The sequence below is a fragment of the Drosophila subpulchrella genome, chromosome X (assembly GCF_014743375.2).
Source record: "Drosophila subpulchrella strain 33 F10 #4 breed RU33 chromosome X, RU_Dsub_v1.1 Primary Assembly, whole genome shotgun sequence".
NCBI classification, from domain to species: domain Eukaryota; kingdom Metazoa; phylum Arthropoda; class Insecta; order Diptera; family Drosophilidae; genus Drosophila; species Drosophila subpulchrella.
Window position 1 is genome coordinate 23439466 of NC_050613.1, and position 19002 is coordinate 23458467.

The window sequence follows — 19002 nt, forward strand, 5'->3', positions numbered from 1 at the left end:
ATGATGAAATATATCTTTGCATCCTTAAGCTACCTTTTGATACAAAATAAAATAATCATCTACTATATATTAACAGCTTGACATTTTTTATTACATTTTTATTTTTTAGAAGGTATTTTCTACTTTAGTTCTTAATTTTGACTAGCAGTCCTCTAATTTGAATGGCCACTGTAGCTGGCTGCAAATTCCTTTCGGTCTTGCAGGATGCTAGCTTAAATGCGGCGCCCAAAAGAGGGCTTTAAAAACTAATTTCGCTTTGCAACCCCCACAAAACACAAAACTTTTAAATATGCAAAACAGACAACAACAAAAGTACGCATTTTTCGCAATGCTCTGCTTACCTTTGATTCGCCCCTCGCCTCGTTGCCTCTTCCCCTTCTTCCTCTCTTTTGAAGCTTCCTTCGCGTCTGTCTGTCGCTGTGTTTGTGTTTTGGTTTCTGTTTTTTTTTTACCTTTCTGTTTTGTTTTTTTGCACTTTAAAAAACTTACACCGCAAAAAAAATTTGAGTTGTTTACCAACGCGCGAATACAAAAGTTCTCGGTAAACAGAATCAAAAAAAAAAAAAGAAAAACAAGAGCGCAAGGCAAAAAGGAGTGACAAAAAGCGCGTGTTGCGCTGATTTTTTTTTTGGAAAGGACTTTACTTGCGCTATTTGTTTGGTTTTTTTTCTGCGGCTTTAGTTTTTTGTTTTAATTCAATATTCACCGCTTCCGATTTGACCGTTTTTTTTTTGTTTGTTTTTATTTTGTCTGTTGATGTTGGTTTCCGCCGAAAACGCCGACGGAGGAAATCACCCACGCTGCAAAAACGCGTCCGAGTCGTTCGAATTTTGGGGCGATTTTGAAAGAGACTCCTCGCGTTTTAACACAAAAACGTAAGACAACGTAAGTGTCGGCAAAACGTAAGTGTCAGTAAAAAAGGGAGATAGCCTCAGCGTAAGCCAGTGAAAAAGGGAGATGGAAGATGTCAACAAAACGTAAGCCACCGTAAGTGTCAGTAAAGAAGCGAGACAGCCTCAGCGTAAGTCAGTGAAAAAGGGAGATGCAAGATCTGCTCTCTGCTCCGAGATATGGAATGGTGTGACCAGCGCAGTATGACCGTTTGCTCGCCTAACGGAATCTAGAAAACGGGGGCGCCAACCGCAGCGGGGACTCAATCCACTTTGGCGGTAACATTAAAATGGAGTTTTAATTTGATTCTATTTATTTAATCTATGTTTTGTATAATGTGATCTTGCATTTCATTTTATAAAAGAATGTGTGCATTAATGTTTAGCAATTTCAAAGCGAATTTAAAGATTTTCGCTGTAGAAAATCCCGAGCTTGAAACTCTACTGTAGAAGTAGCAGGGACCCAACCCCAGGATAAGAGAGTGTTTTCAGGACTCGTTTCTCTTACGAACCAAAAAGCTTACAGCTTTATTCCCGGGATAAAAGAGTCTAAAGGGACTCAAATGCTTTTAATCTGGGAGTTCATAGGAGATTTATCTTTATTTTTGGAACATACATATTTTCTCCAGTTAAGCTTTGTAATGGAAATTTTTATTTTTTTCTTGCTAAAATTGGCAAAAATTAAACATTTTCAGGTTTTAATGTCAATGGGTTGGAAATTAAACAACAAGCTCAACGAGATATGACATTCTTCATTCTAAACATTTTTGGCCTTTTGCCGGCCAAAGGGACTGACTTTTTTGGGCGGAATAAAGGGAATAGAAATATTAGTCAAAAATTATATTTTTCAGTGGTTTTTCGATCGCAGTTTAGCCAAATCAAGGCGTATATCTAAAAGACCGACTGTTTTGAACAGCTTGCTAAATATGCTAACGACTCCAATCACTTTTAGGAAAATTTTTTTTTTGGACAATTTTCTCATTTTTTGTAAGGGGTTACATCATCTTTTTTTTTTTCGAAAAATGGCACGAATTAAAAATTGCCAGGTTTGATTGTGAATGGATTGGAAATTAACCCAGTCGTAAATGACAGCATTCCAGCATGCGTTCTTTCATTATGAAATGGCATCAAAAAGGTGTTCCGGAAGTGATGAGTCTGTCCATTCTTTTTACACGGGTGCGGGACAAAAAAGAATGCACCCGTTGCATGCTTCTGGAAGCTTATACCTGGAATGCACCTGGAAGTAACAAACTAAACACATTCTGGGTGCACTCTTTTTTAATGCACCTGGAAGCAACATACTAAACACCTTCTGGGTGTACTCTTTTTTAATGCACCTGTAACATGTACCCAGGAATGCACCTAGAAGCATTCAAAAATCAAATATCTGGAAGTTTTCCCCAGGAGTACATAAAGCTGGATTTCAATTTAATATTTATTTTTTATTTCAGTATTCAAGAACTCAACTAATTTTTGATCGGAGTCACTCCCCTTCTGTACGGGGCTTTGCTGCTTCCTTCTTGTTGATGTACTTTTATCATTTACGCAGTTCAGTCCTTGGTGTGCCCATTCATTTCTTGCGATTCTGAAAGATATAAAGTAAATTGAATATTATATATTTTGAAACAAGTGTATATATATTACAAATATACAATATATTTATTTCGGCACATTAACACTGTTGTATGTACGATTTACATTCAAATAATTATTGTTTTATTAATTTAATTTGTTTTTAGTTTGAATGTTCAATGTACAGTGGTCGGCATAAGTATTTTGACAAAATAAAAGTTAAGTATACTCATAACTTGAATTTACTTCTTGTAAACTATAGGCATCAATGGAAAGGTAATTTCAATGCCGTTTGAATGATACAATACATTTCTTTACCCATTCAGTACTTATTGAAAAGGACGAATTTGTGTAAATCAACTTTGAAATTTAAAAAAAAAACTTTTTTCCTCGTCTTGAAAACTTAAATTTTTTGATGCAAAAAGTTTCTTCAAACAAAAATAATAGTAACTGCAAAAAGAATTTTTCAAATATCATTTTGCTTATATTTTTTATGATTTTTTGAAGGTGACAATGTCGGAAAAAATTTGTATGAAAAAGACAAAAATATGGCTCAAATGCCTGTTTTTAAGCATTTTCAAAAATTCATAAAAAATATAAGCAAAATGATATTTGAAAAATTCTTTTTGCAGTTACTATTGTTTTTGTTTGAAGAAACTTTTTGCATCAAAAAATTTAAGTTTTCAAGACGAGGAAAAAAGTTTTTTTTTTAAATTTCAAAGTTGATTTACACAAATTCGTCCTTTTCAATAAGTACTGAATGGGTAAAGAAATGTATTGTATCATTCAAACGGCATTGAAATTACCTTTCCATTGATGCCTATAGTTTACAAGAAGTAAATTCAAGTTATGAGTATACTTAACTTTTATTTTGTCAAAATACTTATGCCGACCACTGTACATGTACTCTGTTATATTCATATTGAACTGTGTTGTGTTCATATTGAACTAAATTATCTTCACTTTGCTTACCTTTGCAAAATATTGATGTAAAATTGGTGGCAGAAAGTAACAAACTTTTTCAAAACACATGGCACGAACTTCACTTTTCAGAACTAAAAATGCAACTGACGAGAAATGCAAGAGACAAGTACCGAGAGAACAGTACCGAAAAAAGACGATTGTAAAAAAATGGGCATCGGCAACCTTCGGGTTTGAGTTTGGTTTTTTTACATTCCAACTAAAATACACCTGGATGCACTATATTGAAATACACCCAGATGGCACCCAAAAGACTGATCCCAGCACGCACATTTGCTAGGTAAATTTGCATACGTGCTGTTTTGCGTAAAAAAGATACGACCCAGAACTATGTTTTTTTAAAACACGTTACCCAACTTACGACTGGGAAGCTACGAACTACTACTACTACGAATAGTAAACAATTTCACAGTAGCCTTTTTTAAGATTTAAAAAAATATCCTAGATAGCTGGGAGAACAGCTTCTCAATCAGAATCAGTATTCTCATTAGTATTCAAGCGTAGACAGTGTCGTATTTGTAAATTGTCGTAAATTGTATTGTTACACACATTAAAACTATGGACGGAAAAAAAGGTGGAAATACACTTCGTAAAACAACTGGCTCCCTGAACTTATCGACCGAAAACAACAAGCGATTCTACGGAATTTCCCCACAGAACGGGATACGTTTCGAAGCAAGAGAATGGAACTATATGACCCTCTTTAAAAATTCGGTAAGTAGGAAATATCTTAATTTTTAATAATATATACCAATTGCTAACAAACGAACCTGTGACCGTTATAAAGAGTGCACCTCAGGAGCTTGAGAGTCAGTCCCTTGGGGAAAACCCCGGTAAATCTGAGCGGGAGAAATGCAGTCCGGTTCGCTCTCCCAGTGCCCGTGAAAGGGAGTCCAGGATCAAGAAGAAAAGGAAGCCATCCAAGTCCATCAAGAAGAGGCCCAGCCCTGTGCTGAAGATCCTCGACCCACATCGTCTGGGCTCCGCCGTAGCCTATATTCATTTCATGCGCAAGTTTCAGAGGAAGAACAACAATTTGAAGGCGAATGATCTACTAAACAAGGGAACTCGTCTTTGGTGCCGTCTGCATGGAAACCAGCGCCAACAATTTGAGAGGCCGCTTTGGTAAAGTTGTCTAAATGTAAAGCTTTACTCAAACAATAATATCTACCATTTTTTCAGGGGTGTGAGGACTGGATAGGAACACTATTCAATTTTAGACGTATTAATATGTGTAAATTTGAAGCGAACAATGTCTTGTAAATCTTTTTGGTCAAAAATACACTTATTTTTTGCGGCTTTTCGATCGAGGTTTAGTCAAATCAAAGCTCAATTCAAATCTCACCGAATTTAAACTGGCCGCGTTTTAAGCTTCAATTCAAACAATCTGGTAACTCTGCTGGCGAGGTGGTCACCTGTCTATCGATAGACACAGTCAGCTGTTTTCCGAACTTATCGTTTTGCTTGCACAACAACTTTGCGGCGTTTTTCCAGCAATTTATAGAATTTTCCCCATTTTACTGAAACAAAATGCGTCTCACGAACGTTTTATTCAAGAAAGTGAAGAGCAAGTAAGTCATAATGCTCTCCAAAGTGGATTTATTGTTAATAATAAAGGACTTTTCAGGCGAATAATGGTTGTGCTGGAAAGTGTGGTCAGCGGACACCAATATAATGCCTTTCGCGATCGTTTGGCCGACAAATTGGAGATAATCCGCTTCGATCCGTACAGTGAGTACTGCCTGCGAGAACTACCGTCAAAATTATAGCACTAGAAAAAGCTATCTCACATTTATGACAGCTTTTATTGTACCCTATTAAAGTGGGATAATTTGGAAAGGATATTACATATCTTTTAAAATAATGTCATATATTAGCTTATAACGTACCAGATATTATTATAATCCTTAAAACGTTCTGTAAGAGTTTCCTTACCTTAGCTTCTGCCAGTATTCCCTGAGAGACAAATTGGTAAATATGATCTTAAAGTAATTTGGGATCTAAGGTTATGTCCTCAAATATCTCAGTTAATCTATACCTTCAATACAAAGTTTTCTAGAATTTGCTTGGAAAATAAACTTCACCCTTTAATTCCAAATCTAAACAAGTTAAGATATAGGGGTGCTATTACTTAGATTATATATACAATGTACATGTATATACATTTTAATAATTTATAAAATGTTCTTTTTTTTCCAGTTCAACAGGAGAGTCTCTATCGCGAACGCAAGAAAATCCGCAGCGCATAAGGAAATTCCTTTGAATGTTCCGCTTTTCCCATTGTTAGTTAGTGCAAATAAAATACAAAACAACCATTTAAACAAAACGATATATTATATATTACAAATGTGATTGGGTTTCCAGCAAAACTTGAGGATTACAAAGATTATTAGAACTGGTCTTATAGATGATATCAGCTTGGTACCGTTTTTGGTTTCTTAAGATTGACTTCTGGATTTCTAAAGCATATCCCAGATTTTGTATTGATTTTATGATTTTTTTTAAAGATTCCTACTGATTTGCTGATCTTTTGCTTGTTGTGCATTACCTATTGCAGACTGTTCTCGCAAAAGTGATTTAAAATCTTAAAGATCTTTTGCAATTTCGTAATACCCTAAATTCCTAACGATCTCTAGGGATATCCCCTTGATTTTCTACAGACTAAAAGGTTTCTCCGTCATCAGGAGACCGCGTTCCCACAGCGCAGTGACGACCTCCACTTTCCGAGCCGCAGTCTCCAGTGGCAACTGGCCGACAGTGAGGTAGAATGGATAGGCAGATATGAGAAGCTCAACGGCAGCCGCTTCCTCCGGCAGGATCTCCATGAAAATGGGCTCGTACTTGCAGTACTCGAGGGCGTTGTCCACATGGTGATAGATCCTCACGCTGCCATCGTCCTCTGTGACCAGACGCAGGATATTGGCGCGCAGCAGGCGCACGGATGTCTTGGCGTCGAATTCGTAGTCGCAGATGCAGTTTCCCTGCTCATCGGTGGTGCTGCGCGAGCCAAAAACGGTGCGCAGTTTCTCCTCGGGCAAAATGGTCGGCGGCAGTGCCTCGTGCTGGAACTTCTTGGCCAGCTGATCGGTTGCCTTATCAATATCCTCAGCGGAGGGAACAAGTTTGCGCACCAATTTCTGTATGCCCTCCACCAGCTGATTGCGTGATTTGCTTTGATTGGATCTCTGTGCCTCGCCCAGAACATGGAAAGTGTGCAGCGGCAGGCCGCGACGCAGGGCCACACTCTGCTCCACGGTCTTTTTGAGCACAATGGGCATTAGTTTCTCGAGCAGATTGGCATAGGCCTGCTGCTGATACACACTCAATGTGATGTGCAGCGAGTGCTGTTCCTCCTCGGTGACGGCTTGATGGACGGTGCCCCTGGGGAAGTATAGCACATCGCCAGCCTCCAAGACCTCATCGAGTATCGGCTCGCCCAACTGTTCCTGATCATAGTTGCCCGACGAGATCCTGGCCAGCTGATCGGACTGAAGGGGCGGCTCGTACAAGCGCCAACGCTTACGTCCCTCTACTTGGACCACAAAGGCCTCGATGTCATCGTAGTGCGGTGCAAAGCCTTGGCTATTCGGCGGCGTTAGGTACACATTTGCCCCGACCAAGCAGTGGAAGAACTCCTGCAGTATGCTGCACACCTGTCGCAAGCCCGGCAAATAGGTGGAAGGATTCAGAATGCGAATGCTGCAGCCCTCCGAGTACAGACCCCAAACGACTGGCGGCATGGCCCTGCCCTCGGGATTTAGGGTCTCACGCTTGCCATTCTTGTAGCTGGTCACATCCAGGTTGATGGTGAAGTCCAGGCGATGGCGAATCAGCATCTCGTCGATCATCTTGAAGGATATAAGATCGCTGTAGTACTTGGGATTCTTGCGCTGCACCAGGCAGGCGTTTTTCTCCCAAAAGTCCTCGAAAAAGTGTTCGGTTTTGACGGGATTGAGGATCCACTGCAGGATGCGACGACCCTCTTCGATGCTGTCGGCTTTGTGGATTTCTGCGGGTAAAGCCGGGGGCTCTGCTTGATGGTCATGACTGCTGCCGGTGGCAATAAGCTGCTCCTCATCCTCCTCGGCATAGTCATCTTCCTCCGGCAATTCCTGCTTAATCTGTGGGCTTGTGACTGGGTTGCCCTTTTTGGGCGGCAGAGGACAGGACTTGGCCATGCCCGACGGCAAGGATTTGCGTTTCTCTGGCAGCGGGCAAGATTTTGCGGGACCTCCACGCACTGGGGACTTGTTGTTGGATGCAGTGGCGCCCGTTTTGGCTGCTGGCAGGGATTTTCTCACCAAGGGACAGGCCAGAGCCTCGCCATTGACCTGAATCGGCGAGGTCTTTTCCAAGCCCTGACTGCGGCGTTTGTTGCGGTTGGAAGTGGCTCCTTGGGCAGGTTCTTTGGCCACCTTGGCCTCCTTCTTGTTGTTATTTGTATCCGCTGGTGGTGAGTCCTCAGCTTGCAGGCGTCGCTTGCGATCCGTGGGCCTGGCTGCCTTCGATTTGCCCTTCAGGGAGCGGGCCTCTTCTGGCGAGGATTGGCTGGACTCGCCCTTGGAGTCCCCAGATCCATTTTCAGCTGCCCGCTCAAATTCGGTGGTCACATAGTCCTCCAGCATTTTGCGCCTCTCCTTCTGTTCCTTGGTTAGTTTGGAGCTCGGATTGAGGAGCATATCCACATCGGCCATATTGATATCCGATTTGGCAGTTTTCTTGGCTTTAGCTGTACCGTTACTCGGGCTTTTGGGCTTCTTGCGACTGCCCTGTGCTTCCGCTGTTTTTGGCATTTTGCGAAGTGTTTTTCAAAACAAATTGGGATCTTAACAACGGCTATTTATTGCTCTCATGCACCTACTTAAGAACAAAACGAATTACAGGATGATTCTACTATAATTCTGATACAAAAACGAACATTTAAACGTCTTCTGCACGTGCTTACTTTTACAGCTATTATCGCCGGTGGCTTATCGAGTTATCGATAGGCAGAAGGAGCTGCCATATAAAATATGTAAGTGCAGTGAAGATCAGCTATGTTTATCTTATTTATGATATTGATATTGCAAATATTTAAAAGGGCCTCCTTAAGTTTCAGATTCATAAACAAATTATTTATTAATCTTCATTATTTTCACTGTATATGTTTCGTTTTCACCCAATTGAATAGTAAAAATTTGACAAATAACATTTCAATTTCAATGTATAACCCTACGCAGACAATTTATCAATCAATTTAGAAGAAGAAGTTCACTTATTTGTAGTACCCACTGTACATGGTTGATTGCTTACCATTTTCTGGCGGTCTAGCAGCTCTGCCTCCCCCGTTTATCGATAACCACGAACAGCTGATCGAACCGGCAGATTTGTCAAGTTGCGAAATTTAATCCTTGGGGCTTTTTTTTATAATGTCCGATTCGGGTGCGGAAAATGCCGAAAAAGCGGAGGAGCAGGAGCTGCCGGAAGAAGTGGATACCGCCAAGTTGCTAGAAACCGCAGCCGCCATTCAGGAGGACGAGGATCTGGCAAATATCGTGACCGCCGAGGAGTATTTGATGTGCAAGGATGTGGTCCTCCTGGAATACGAGAAACAAATGTTTCTCGATCAGGTACAGGCCGATGGTCTTCTCGTATGCGCCAAGTAAGACTTCGAAACTCTAGCTACATGCCAGATTAATCCTGATTTTTAATTCCCTTAGGGGCCTGAGCTACGAGCGCGTTTTGATCAACATCCTGAAGGCCTACAGCGATTCCGGGAACCTGGTGCTTGTGATCAACAGTTCCGACTGGGAGGAGCAGTACTACAAGTCCAAAATGGAACCAAAATTCGTCCACGAAGTGGCAAACACGGCCACCGAAAGGTAAACCCATAATCCTTTTACCAAATATAGTTTTTGGGATCTGTATTTGTATCTATTATCTATCTATTATTGCCCAAAACCGAATGAAAATATACCATACTATACATATTGTACCATTACCTTTACCCTAATGAGCTTCCCTCTCACTCTGATTAGTGTTTATTGTGTTTGAACTGCAATTTAACTTTGTACTTATAAAGATCTCCCTTCTTTTGTCCAGAGAGCGCGTATATCTGGAAGGTGGCCTGCAGTTCATCAGCACCCGCATCCTGGTGGTGGACCTGCTCAAGCAGCGCATTCCCATCGAGCTGATCAGTGGAATCATAGTCCTGCGGGCGCACACCATTATCGAAAGCTGCCAGGAGGCATTCGCCCTGCGTTTGTATCGCCAGAAGAACAAAACCGGCTTCATAAAGGCCTTCTCCAGTAGTCCGGAGGCCTTCACCATTGGCTACTCGCATGTGGAGCGCACCATGCGCAATCTGTTCGTCAAGCACTTGTACATTTGGCCACGTTTCCACGCCACCGTTCGTGGCGCCTTGCAGCCGTGGCAGACACAAACGATCGAGCTGCATGTTCCGCTCAGCCAGAGCATGACCTCCATACAAACGCACATCCTGGACATTATGAACTTTCTGGTGCGCGAGATCAAGCGGATCAATCGAACCGTTGACATGGAGGCTGTCACCGTGGAGAACTGTGTGACCAAAAAGTTCCACAAGATCCTGCAGGCGCAGCTGGACTGCATTTGGCATCAGCTCAATTCACAGACCAAGTTAATAGTGGCGGACCTCAAGATTTTGCGTAGTCTAATGATGTTAGTATAAGGGCATCTACTTGATTTCTTGTTCTTTACTTAATGTGTTCTTATAGTTCCACCATGTACCACGATTCCGTGAGTGCCTACGCCTTGATGAAACGCTATCGGAGCACGGAGTATGCCCTGAGTAACTCCGGATGGACTTTACTGGATGCCGCCGAGCAGATTTTCAAGCTCTCCAGGCAGCGCGTTTTCAATGGCCAGCAGGGTAGGCAAATCCCTATGTTTTTAAAACCTTATCACTCTGAATAACCACATTTATGATACAGAATTCGAGCCCGAACCCTGTCCCAAATGGCAGGCTCTCACGGATCTGCTCACCCAGGATATACCCGGTGATATGCGACGTTGTCGGCGATCGGAGCAACCAAAAGTGTTGATCCTGTGCCAGGATGCTCGCACTTGCCATCAGTTGAAGCAGTATCTCACGCAAGGTGGGCCACGTTTTCTGCTGCAGCAGGCACTGCATCATGAGGTGCCAGTGGGCAAACTGAGCGATAAGTACGCCAAGGAGAGCCAAGCAAAGGGAGCTCCAACAAAGGGCGAGGCTACCTCAAAAATGGAGCCTCTTAAGGAGGAGCTTTCTAGCTCCCAACCACCCCCGGCTGGTATGGATGAACTGGCTCAGCTTTTAAGCGAATCGGAGACGGAGGGCCAGCACTTCGAGGAGAGCTACATGCTCACCATGACGCAGCCGGTGGAGCAGGAGCTATTGATGGACATTAAACCCGATCCGGATGTGTCCATTTTCGAAACCATACCGGAACTGGAGCAATTTGATGTCACAGCGGCACTGGCAGCTGTGCCTCACCAGCCATATATATGCTTGCAGACCTTCAAAACAGAGCGGGAGGGTTCCATGGCACTGGAGAGCATGTTGGAGCAACTGCAGCCGCACTATGTGGTTATGTACAATACGAATGTCACGGCCATTCGACAGTTGGAGGTTTTTGAAGCCAGGCGCCGCTTGCCGCCAGCAGATCGCATCAGGGTTTATTTCCTGATCCATGCACGCACCGTGGAGGAGCAGGCTTACCTGACAAGTTTGCGTCGCGAGAAGGCAGCCTTTGAGTTGATTATCGACACTAAAAGTGTGAGTGGTGCAGAATTTAACTTCCTTTGCTGTATAAAACATAATTGCTATTTTTTTTCCATAGAAAATGGTGATACCCGAGTACCAGGATGGCAAAACCGATGAAGCCTTCTTGCTGTTTAAGAGTTACGATGATGAATTGACGGGTGAGAATGCCAAGAGTCGTCAGGCAGGCGGGCAAGTTCCGCAGGCCTCCAAGGAGACGCCCAAGGTAATTGTGGATATGCGTGAGTTTCGGTCGGATTTGCCCTGCCTGATTCACAAGCGTGGATTGGAGGTCCTGCCCTTGACCATTACAATTGGCGACTATATACTCACGCCGGATATTTGTGTGGAGAGGAAGTCCATCTCCGATTTAATTGGTTCCCTGAATTCCGGAAGATTGTACAACCAATGCGTGCAGATGCAGCGGCACTATGCAAAGCCCATTCTGCTGATCGAATTCGATCAGAATAAACCCTTTCATCTGCAGGGGAAGTTTATGCTATCGCAGCAGACAAGCATGGCCAATGCGGATATTGTGCAGAAACTTCAACTGCTTACGTTGCATTTTCCAAAACTCCGACTCATTTGGTCACCCAGTCCGTATGCAACGGCCCAGCTTTTCGAGGAACTGAAGCTGGGCAAACCCGAACCGGATCCCCAGAAGGCGGTGGCCCTCGGCAGTGACGAGCCAACGGCTGGCGAGCAATTGCATTTCAACAGCTCCATCTACGATTTCCTGCTACGCCTGCCCGGCGTTCACACGCGGAACATACACGGCCTGCTCCGGAAGGGTGGCAGCCTGCGGCAATTGTTGCTGCGCAGCCAGAAGGAGCTGGAGGAGCTGGTGCAGTCGCAGGAGAGTGCCAGGCTGCTGTACGACATCCTGCATGTGGCCCACTTGCCGGAGAAGGACGAGGTGGCCGGCTCGACGGCGCTGCTGGCAGCTGGCAAGCAATTTGGCGCCGGATCGCACAATCGCTTCAGGAAGGCGGCAGCCGAGTCGAGGCGGGGTCGTCGCTAGAGTCCTGAAGAAGGGACAGGGGGGAATACCAATGAGCTGCAGGTGCACGATTTAAACCACCCACATTATGTACGTGCCTCTTGTAGGTACATAAACCTACTTTAACTTTATACATTATGCATTAATTAATTACAAATTTGTGTATTAATAGATCCAAAGAGCAGAAGTTGGAGGAGCGCAAACTGCAGCAGAAGAATCGGTAGCCGGACAGCAAACCAGTGCTCCCTGCGCTGAAGTGCCGAGCAAACAGACAGCGGGAAATTATGGAAATTTTTTAAACGATGCAATTAAGTCGACTGGGGAATGGGATGCGGATGCGAATGCAGATGAGGATGAGTTGGCTGTCTGGCCGTCAGACAACGTTGACAAGCGGGCAGGCACTGACCGCTGGGGATGCGACAACTCGGCGCCATCGGGGATGAGCGCTTAAAAATCAATTTTCAATAAATTTTTAATTGCCCCCGCACTGGCCGTCTGTGCATCTGCTGGCCCATCCCACAGGATGTCCCTTCAGCAGGACACCTGCAACATTAACAGCCAGGCCATGTGATACAAGCAGCTATAAACGGAATTTTTCATCCGCAATGCACCTGCAGGGAGCCTCAGTGTAAGATGTAATCTATAAACGTTTTCAGTAAGGAAAAATATTTTATTTTTATGAAAAAGGATTCTTTTGAAAATGAATGGACAATGTAATTGAAAGAATATAAAATCAGGTACTAAAAAGTTGCCTTAAATTAATTACAAGATGGTATATATTTCCTGATAAGATCATAACGTTGCTTAAAGTATATTTTAACTTTTGTTCAATATTGCAAATTGTATTTTTTTTATGGTCACTATGTTTTACTCAACTTAAGCAATACCTTTTGAACCATCCAAAGCTAAGGGAGCGAACTGTAAGCGTTACGCCCATTGCACATCCAAATCCTTCTCAGATTCAGTGCATAATTTCAAAAACCGCAATTGGTTGCAAACTGAAATGACGATAAGCGAGGTAATTGGCATTTAGATTGAAATGAAGTGGAATGGGGCGATTTTGTAGAGGGTTTTGGGGGAGTAGAGCCCTGCATGGGGTCCAAATATGGATTGCTCATCAAGTGAAGAGAGCTTTGAATAGCAATACTTCTCCATATATGTAGAAGCACTTTACAAGCACAACATTTTACTATTAGAATATATTGCAGAAGCAAACTGGTTGAAAAAAACAGTAAACTAATGCAAACTAGACTTTTTTATAAAATTTATGAAAATATTTCATAGTAACTAAGAGGAAAAAAATATACAGATTAGGATTCTATAATATTTATATAAATATTTCATATTTAAAGTTTTATAAGAGTATTTTTTAGAAAACTTCTCCTAAATGGGGGTTTTTGGTAGCACATTCTTATACATAATTATAAATAATTTGCAGGGTATCAATATGGCTGTAGGGCATTCGTACTGCAATGTGATTCCCATCCGCCTGATTTCCTTTTCATGTTTGCTTTGGCTCTCGCTTTTTGTTGCGGCTCATTGGGCAAAGCGCGCTTAGAGCGTGTTTCTGATTGTTGGCATTATCTCTGGGTCCGGTCGCCACCTCCTCCGGAATGGGGCGGGTATCTCTATCCCCCCCCCTCCCCCACACACACACACACACATCAAGTAAATGTGTGTGAGCGAATGCTGCCTACACTGAAAAAATAGCTTAAGTTGTTTTGATAACTCAATTTTAGATAAGAACATTTTGAAATATTAATATATTGTTATTATACTCAAAATTTTAATATAAAAATTCTATTTAATGAAGCCTGATTAAATATTTAATTTCGGGATGATCAATTTACTCATCTAATATCTTATAATATGTATATAAGCACTATTTATTGTTTTAATGATATATCAGGATTGTAAAAAATACATTGTTTTATCAATTTTCACCAATCAACAATTAACAATTGAGTTGATATATGTATAGGAGTTTAATAATGATGATGATGGCACTATTGATGGCATTGTTTCATTATTATGATGATAATACTTTTTAGGACTAGGAAAGAGATATCAACGATTTTGTTTTGGTAAATTCAATTTATTTCTTATGATATCCAATTTTTTTATTGTAAAATCAAAAAACTATTTATAAATCTTATTAAACGTTGGAAATGGCCAATAATACATGGTTGTATAAATTATTTACCCATTAAAAAACTATCATTGAATTGATATATCCTTTTATTATTTTTTAACCATGATCTGCGAACTTCAAATGAATATTCTGATATTTTTGATCTGTGTACCTTTCAGCGCAAGTGATTCCAAATCCAAATTTGGCTGCCGTTGGCGGCCGGTCCCTGGACTTTTGGACTGGCTTTGTGGCCTTTCGATCTGAAACGATCCGCTCCGGTGTGTGTCAAAGCATATTTGCCAATTGGCTGCGCTTTGTGTTCGGGAAAATCGGAAAATGCCAGCGGGCCGAAAAGCGGAGGGGGTGGTGCCGGGAAAACACATGGAGTGAGGGCTCGAATAAGAGGCGGCCGGATGGGGCACAATTAAAACTCCATTACAGCACTCTTGTCCTGCCACTGATTTTTGTTTGCCCCGGGGTGTCGGTTTCGCCCCCGCCCACCGCCCACCGCGCCACGCCCCTCGCCTTTGGCCTCCCCTTCATTTTCCGCATTTCCCCAGTTTTCCATTTGCCATTCGCCATTTCCCTTTCCGACTTTCCCAGTTTGGCCGCAACAAACGATTCAATCAATGGACAATGGGGAAACCTGAACCGAAAAACTCAAAATACTTGACCCCACGCCCCCTACCCCCTCATTTTTTTCCCACCCACAATGACAACGTTAATTTTCACTCACCAAAAACCAAATGGATCTTTGATTTGGTGCATTTTTCTTTCATTTTTTGTGCCTGCTTGTTGTTGTTGAGGGATTTTCGAGGGGCTTTGGAAAATAACAAAACGCCGAGGGGCTTAATTCTGCGGATTTTCGGGAGGTGTAAGTGCTTGTCATACATGGGAATTCGGTAAATTGAATTTTTTTATGGGTCCCGTAGCAGTATTGCTTTTGAAATATATTTAAAAATTTATTTTTGAGCAGAACAGATTAAAAATAATATTTATGGGAAAATATAAATATGAAGAAGAAATTATTAAACAAGTTTTTGGTTAATTTATTTATTTTAATCAAAACCTTCCTTTTACCAAACATTCTACTCATTAATCAGCAAATCTCGTATTAAGTGTGCTTAAACAATACTTAAAGTGGACAAGTGAAGCCAGACAAACAAATTCAGTGGAGTGCAAAATGAAATTAGCTGAAATTCCTTGAATTTAATTGAACAAAGTTGTCTCTACTAATTCGATAATTGATCGGAATTAATTGCACACTTTTTGCATACTTCATTCGAAATCCCCCGCTCCGATTCAATACAAAGACCACTATGGATTGGCAAATTAAAAGCCGCATCGTTAACCGCAGGCATCATTAAATATTGGTAGTTATGGTGGGAGAAAGTGCCTGAAACTGGCATTTCACTTGTTACAAGGGGACTTTAAAGTTAGAAAGCCGGGAAATATATTCGATTTGAAATGCTTGCGGTCCTTAAAGTTAGATTTACATTTAATCTAAACTAAGGCATAAAACCCCATTCATAAATAAACATCGTAAGCAACCAAATGATGTCCTGAAGCAATTAGTTCCTTTGGCATCTAGCATTTCCCACTTTCATTAGTCAAAGTCAAAGCCAAAAGAGGCATTATTTCCGGGGCGTTTTCCATCGATTTTGGCCTAATTTCATTAGGGCAGCACGAGGAGGGAAATTGTTGGCCAATTTGACACATTTCATGGCGCGCTGGCAAAAGTAATGCCTTTCTTGGCTGAGAGCGAGGAAAATGCATTTAAGAAATTCTGACAGCCTGTGCACAAATACCTTTGAGCTCGTGCATGCAAATACACTGCAAGAAATTTAATTTAACATAAAAAAAATTTTAAATAAGTAACAATATATTAATACCTATTGTATATTAAACATAGAAAACCCTGTTTTAAAATATAAAAATATTTTTGGTTTGTGCTTATATTTATATTAACAATTTTTTGTTTAATTTTCCAAGGTTTAAAGTTTGTTTTACAAGAGTTTTATTTAATAAATAAAATAAAAATACTGGAAAATAGTAAAAAACAAGAAAGGAAGTTAGCTTCGGCAAGCCGAAGCTTATATACCCTTGCAGCTATAATTATTAAATTTAAAAACACAAAAAATGATATTCCCAATAGTATAAGATAATATGTCAAAAAACACCGAAGCTATAATTTGTTTCATATTATTTTCCTACCAATTTTCCGATCGTTCCTATGGCAGCTATATGATATAGTCGTCCGATTTTGATAAAATTAAATTCGAAACTCAGAACTAATTAAAAAATGTTATTTCCAAGCGTTGGAGGTTATATGTTGAAAAACACCGAAGCTAAAATTTTTTTCATATTATTTTTCCACAAATTTTCCGATCGTTCCTATGGCAGCTATATGATATAGTCGTCCGATTTCGATAAAATTTAATTCAAAATTCAAAATTATTTAAAAATTGTTATTTCCAAGCTTAGGAGTTTATATGCTAAAAAACACCAAAGATATAATTTTTTTTCATTTATTTGTCCGATTATTCCTATGGGAGCTATAAGATATAGTTGTCCGATCCGGCTGGTTCCGACTTATATACTACCTGCAAAAGATATAAGACTTTTGGGAAAGTTTCAGCCCGATAGCTTTAAAACTGAGAGACTAGTTTGCGTAGAAACGGACGGACAGACGGACAGACGGACAGACGGACAGACGGACAGACGGACAGACGGACAGACGGACAGACGGACATGGCTAGATCGACTCGTCTAGTCATGCTGATCAAGAATATATATACTTTATGGGGTCGGAAACGTCTCCTTCACTGCGTTGCAAACTTCTGACTGAAATCAATATACCCTCTGCAAGGGTATAAAAAGGATTTAAAATAAATATCAATACCTCTCCTTTAATTATAATATTAAAGTTTATTTAACATTTGGTTTTTAAGATTTATCTTACAAAAAAAATGTAAGGTATTTTACTTCTATCTCTTTTCAATTAGTTTTCCAAATGATATGCATCCCTTTTTCAGATTTTACAGATTATCCACATGTCTTGAACTTAAATTTGCTTCCAGGGCAAATGCAGTTCAACTGACCATATTCTCCTTCTGAATTTACATATATGTTTATATATCTGGATGGTACAGTAGTTCCTGGCTCAAGAGGGCGGAAAACAGGAGCTCGACCGTGCCTTTTCCAAGGCAAGACTGCTTATCATAAATGACAAATCTAGAACTGAATGCGAATGCTAAACGACCAACAACTAAATGGGCCAAAAGAGCGGGGAAAATGGGAATGGCTGGCGTTCCAATTTTCCTGCATTTGGTGTAAATGTAAATGTAAACGATATAATCGCCCGTCTCCATCTTTTTTTGGGGAGGTGTGGGGTCTTTGGGAAAATTACCGCCCAAAAGGGGGGCTGCCAAATGGAAAACACAGAGCCGTAGAAGAGCCAAAATAAACGAAAGCCCTGAACCAAGAGCTCTAAAACTTGCTTAAGGAGGAAAAGGGCGGTTCTTAAAGTCGTTTCTAATGGGCTGTGTATAACCCCCGATCGAAGGTTTACTTTCCGGAAAGTAACTATTTGTTTGGATAAGGGGAAACTGGTAGTTCAGTTGGGAACTCAGTTTTGTTGTTACTTATGTAGGAAAACACAGGTTAGGATAGTTAGTATATTAATATAATAAGTGAGGGGGTTGTAAATCACCTTAAAGGGTAATTTTTAGGTGTCTGAAAGTATGCAGTGAATGAAGAAGCAAATTCATTGAGCTTATAAGTTTAAAATATTTTGTTGCCTTTTTTACACACTTAAAATTACATATAAAAGTAAATAAAAATCTTGGAGCTTTGAAATCACTTTAAAAAATAATTTTGGGTGTCTAAGAGTATGCAGTGAATAATGGAACCAATTCATTCAACTTTTAAGCTTAAAATATTTTGTTGCATACTTTTAGACACCTCAAATTCGCATTCCCTTATAAATTTATAAAAAAGCCAGTGACCTTTTGATCATTACTCACTCAAAATTCGTTTTCACTGGTCATAATTTTTTTGTAGCCTCCAAAATTGACTGTGGTTATGTCGCGTTACCAGTACGCCGATCAAATTTTGGAGGCCTTCAACGTGTTCCATCGACCCCTGCTCCTCGAGGAGGTGGCCGCCTATGTGGCCGAAATGGAGGCCAAGAGCCCTGAAGAGGTGCGATTGGCGGTGGACAACACGCTGACTGCCGGCTGGATGCACGGATTCCTCACCATGAAGGATGGCATGTTCACGCTGATCTGCGGCTACTGGGATGAAGAGCAACCGGCTGCGGGCAAGAAAAGGACACGCCACTCGGCCAAACCAATGCTAAGGAGTGCTTAGCAGGTCATCCTTCATAAACTATCCTTTAAAATCTCGGGAGCTATAAAGAAAAATAATATAAATATATATTTCAAAACATTCTTTAATAATGTACTGCAACGCATCCAAAGTGACACCATAAAGGGGAGCTTCTCTATATCAACTTAAGGAAAAAGGCCAATTATTGCTAGCCCAGGGCTTTAATTTTTTTTTTCGGCCGAAATGCCAATCAAAAGCAAGGTGAATAGGTGAATTCCCCAGCATCTGGCCTTTATTTGCCCCGTGTCACCAGATTTCACCCGATGTCCTTCGCCAGGAC

The 19002-nt window shown here is 41.1% G+C and overlaps 6 protein-coding genes across 8 annotated transcripts in view; 4 read left to right on the top strand and 2 right to left on the bottom strand.

Annotated features, from left to right (window-relative positions):
* Positions 1 to 769, bottom strand: part of LOC119557989 (1-phosphatidylinositol 4,5-bisphosphate phosphodiesterase) — a 53300-nt gene extending 52531 nt beyond the window's left edge. The window contains exon 1 of the mRNA XM_037871084.1: positions 342 to 769. The gene's annotated coding sequence lies outside the window, so the exon portion shown is untranslated. The remainder of the gene's footprint in view (positions 1 to 341) is intronic.
* Positions 770 to 3957: 3188 nt separating this feature from the next.
* LOC119557251 (protamine-like protein 99C) lies at positions 3958 to 4766 on the top strand. Its single transcript, XM_037869936.1, has 3 exons — positions 3958 to 4157; positions 4231 to 4568; positions 4626 to 4766. Exons 1-3 carry the CDS (start codon positions 4002 to 4004, stop codon positions 4642 to 4644), a joined length of 513 nt encoding a protein of 170 aa, XP_037725864.1. The 5' UTR covers positions 3958 to 4001; the 3' UTR covers positions 4645 to 4766.
* Positions 4767 to 4863: 97 nt separating this feature from the next.
* On the top strand, positions 4864 to 5772 carry LOC119557253 (39S ribosomal protein L33, mitochondrial). The gene is made up of 3 exons (XM_037869937.1): positions 4864 to 5014; positions 5071 to 5174; positions 5643 to 5772. Exons 1-3 carry the CDS (start codon positions 4974 to 4976, stop codon positions 5690 to 5692), a joined length of 195 nt encoding a protein of 64 aa, XP_037725865.1. The 5' UTR covers positions 4864 to 4973; the 3' UTR covers positions 5693 to 5772.
* LOC119557250 (bifunctional lysine-specific demethylase and histidyl-hydroxylase NO66) lies at positions 5759 to 8400 on the bottom strand. Its single transcript, XM_037869935.1, has 2 exons — positions 8362 to 8400; positions 5759 to 8300 (listed from the first exon to the last, which is right to left on the bottom strand). Exon 2 carries the CDS (start codon positions 8234 to 8236, stop codon positions 6098 to 6100), a length of 2139 nt encoding a protein of 712 aa, XP_037725863.1. The 5' UTR covers positions 8237 to 8300; positions 8362 to 8400; the 3' UTR covers positions 5759 to 6097.
* Positions 8401 to 8801: 401 nt separating this feature from the next.
* LOC119557554 (DNA repair endonuclease XPF) lies at positions 8802 to 14198 on the top strand. 3 transcript variants are annotated; one of them, XM_037870337.1, is made up of 7 exons: positions 8802 to 9084; positions 9143 to 9304; positions 9525 to 10121; positions 10178 to 10332; positions 10394 to 11217; positions 11282 to 12292; positions 12375 to 14196. In XM_037870337.1, the coding sequence occupies exons 1-6, from the start codon at positions 8852 to 8854 to the stop codon at positions 12221 to 12223; spliced, it is 2913 nt and encodes a 970-aa protein (XP_037726265.1). In that variant the 5' UTR covers positions 8802 to 8851; the 3' UTR covers positions 12224 to 12292; positions 12375 to 14196. The 3 variants fall into 3 exon arrangements, with proteins under 3 accessions (XP_037726265.1, XP_037726266.1, XP_037726267.1); XM_037870338.1 differs by having other exon boundaries at positions 8852 to 9084; positions 11282 to 12309; positions 12375 to 14198; XM_037870339.1 differs by having other exon boundaries at positions 8852 to 9084; positions 11282 to 12305; positions 12375 to 14198.
* On the top strand, positions 12799 to 18784 carry LOC119557556. Its single transcript, XM_037870340.1, has 2 exons — positions 12799 to 12830; positions 18396 to 18784. Exon 2 carries the CDS (start codon positions 18417 to 18419, stop codon positions 18702 to 18704), a length of 288 nt encoding a protein of 95 aa, XP_037726268.1. The 5' UTR covers positions 12799 to 12830; positions 18396 to 18416; the 3' UTR covers positions 18705 to 18784.
* The last annotated feature ends 218 nt before the right edge of the window (positions 18785 to 19002 follow it).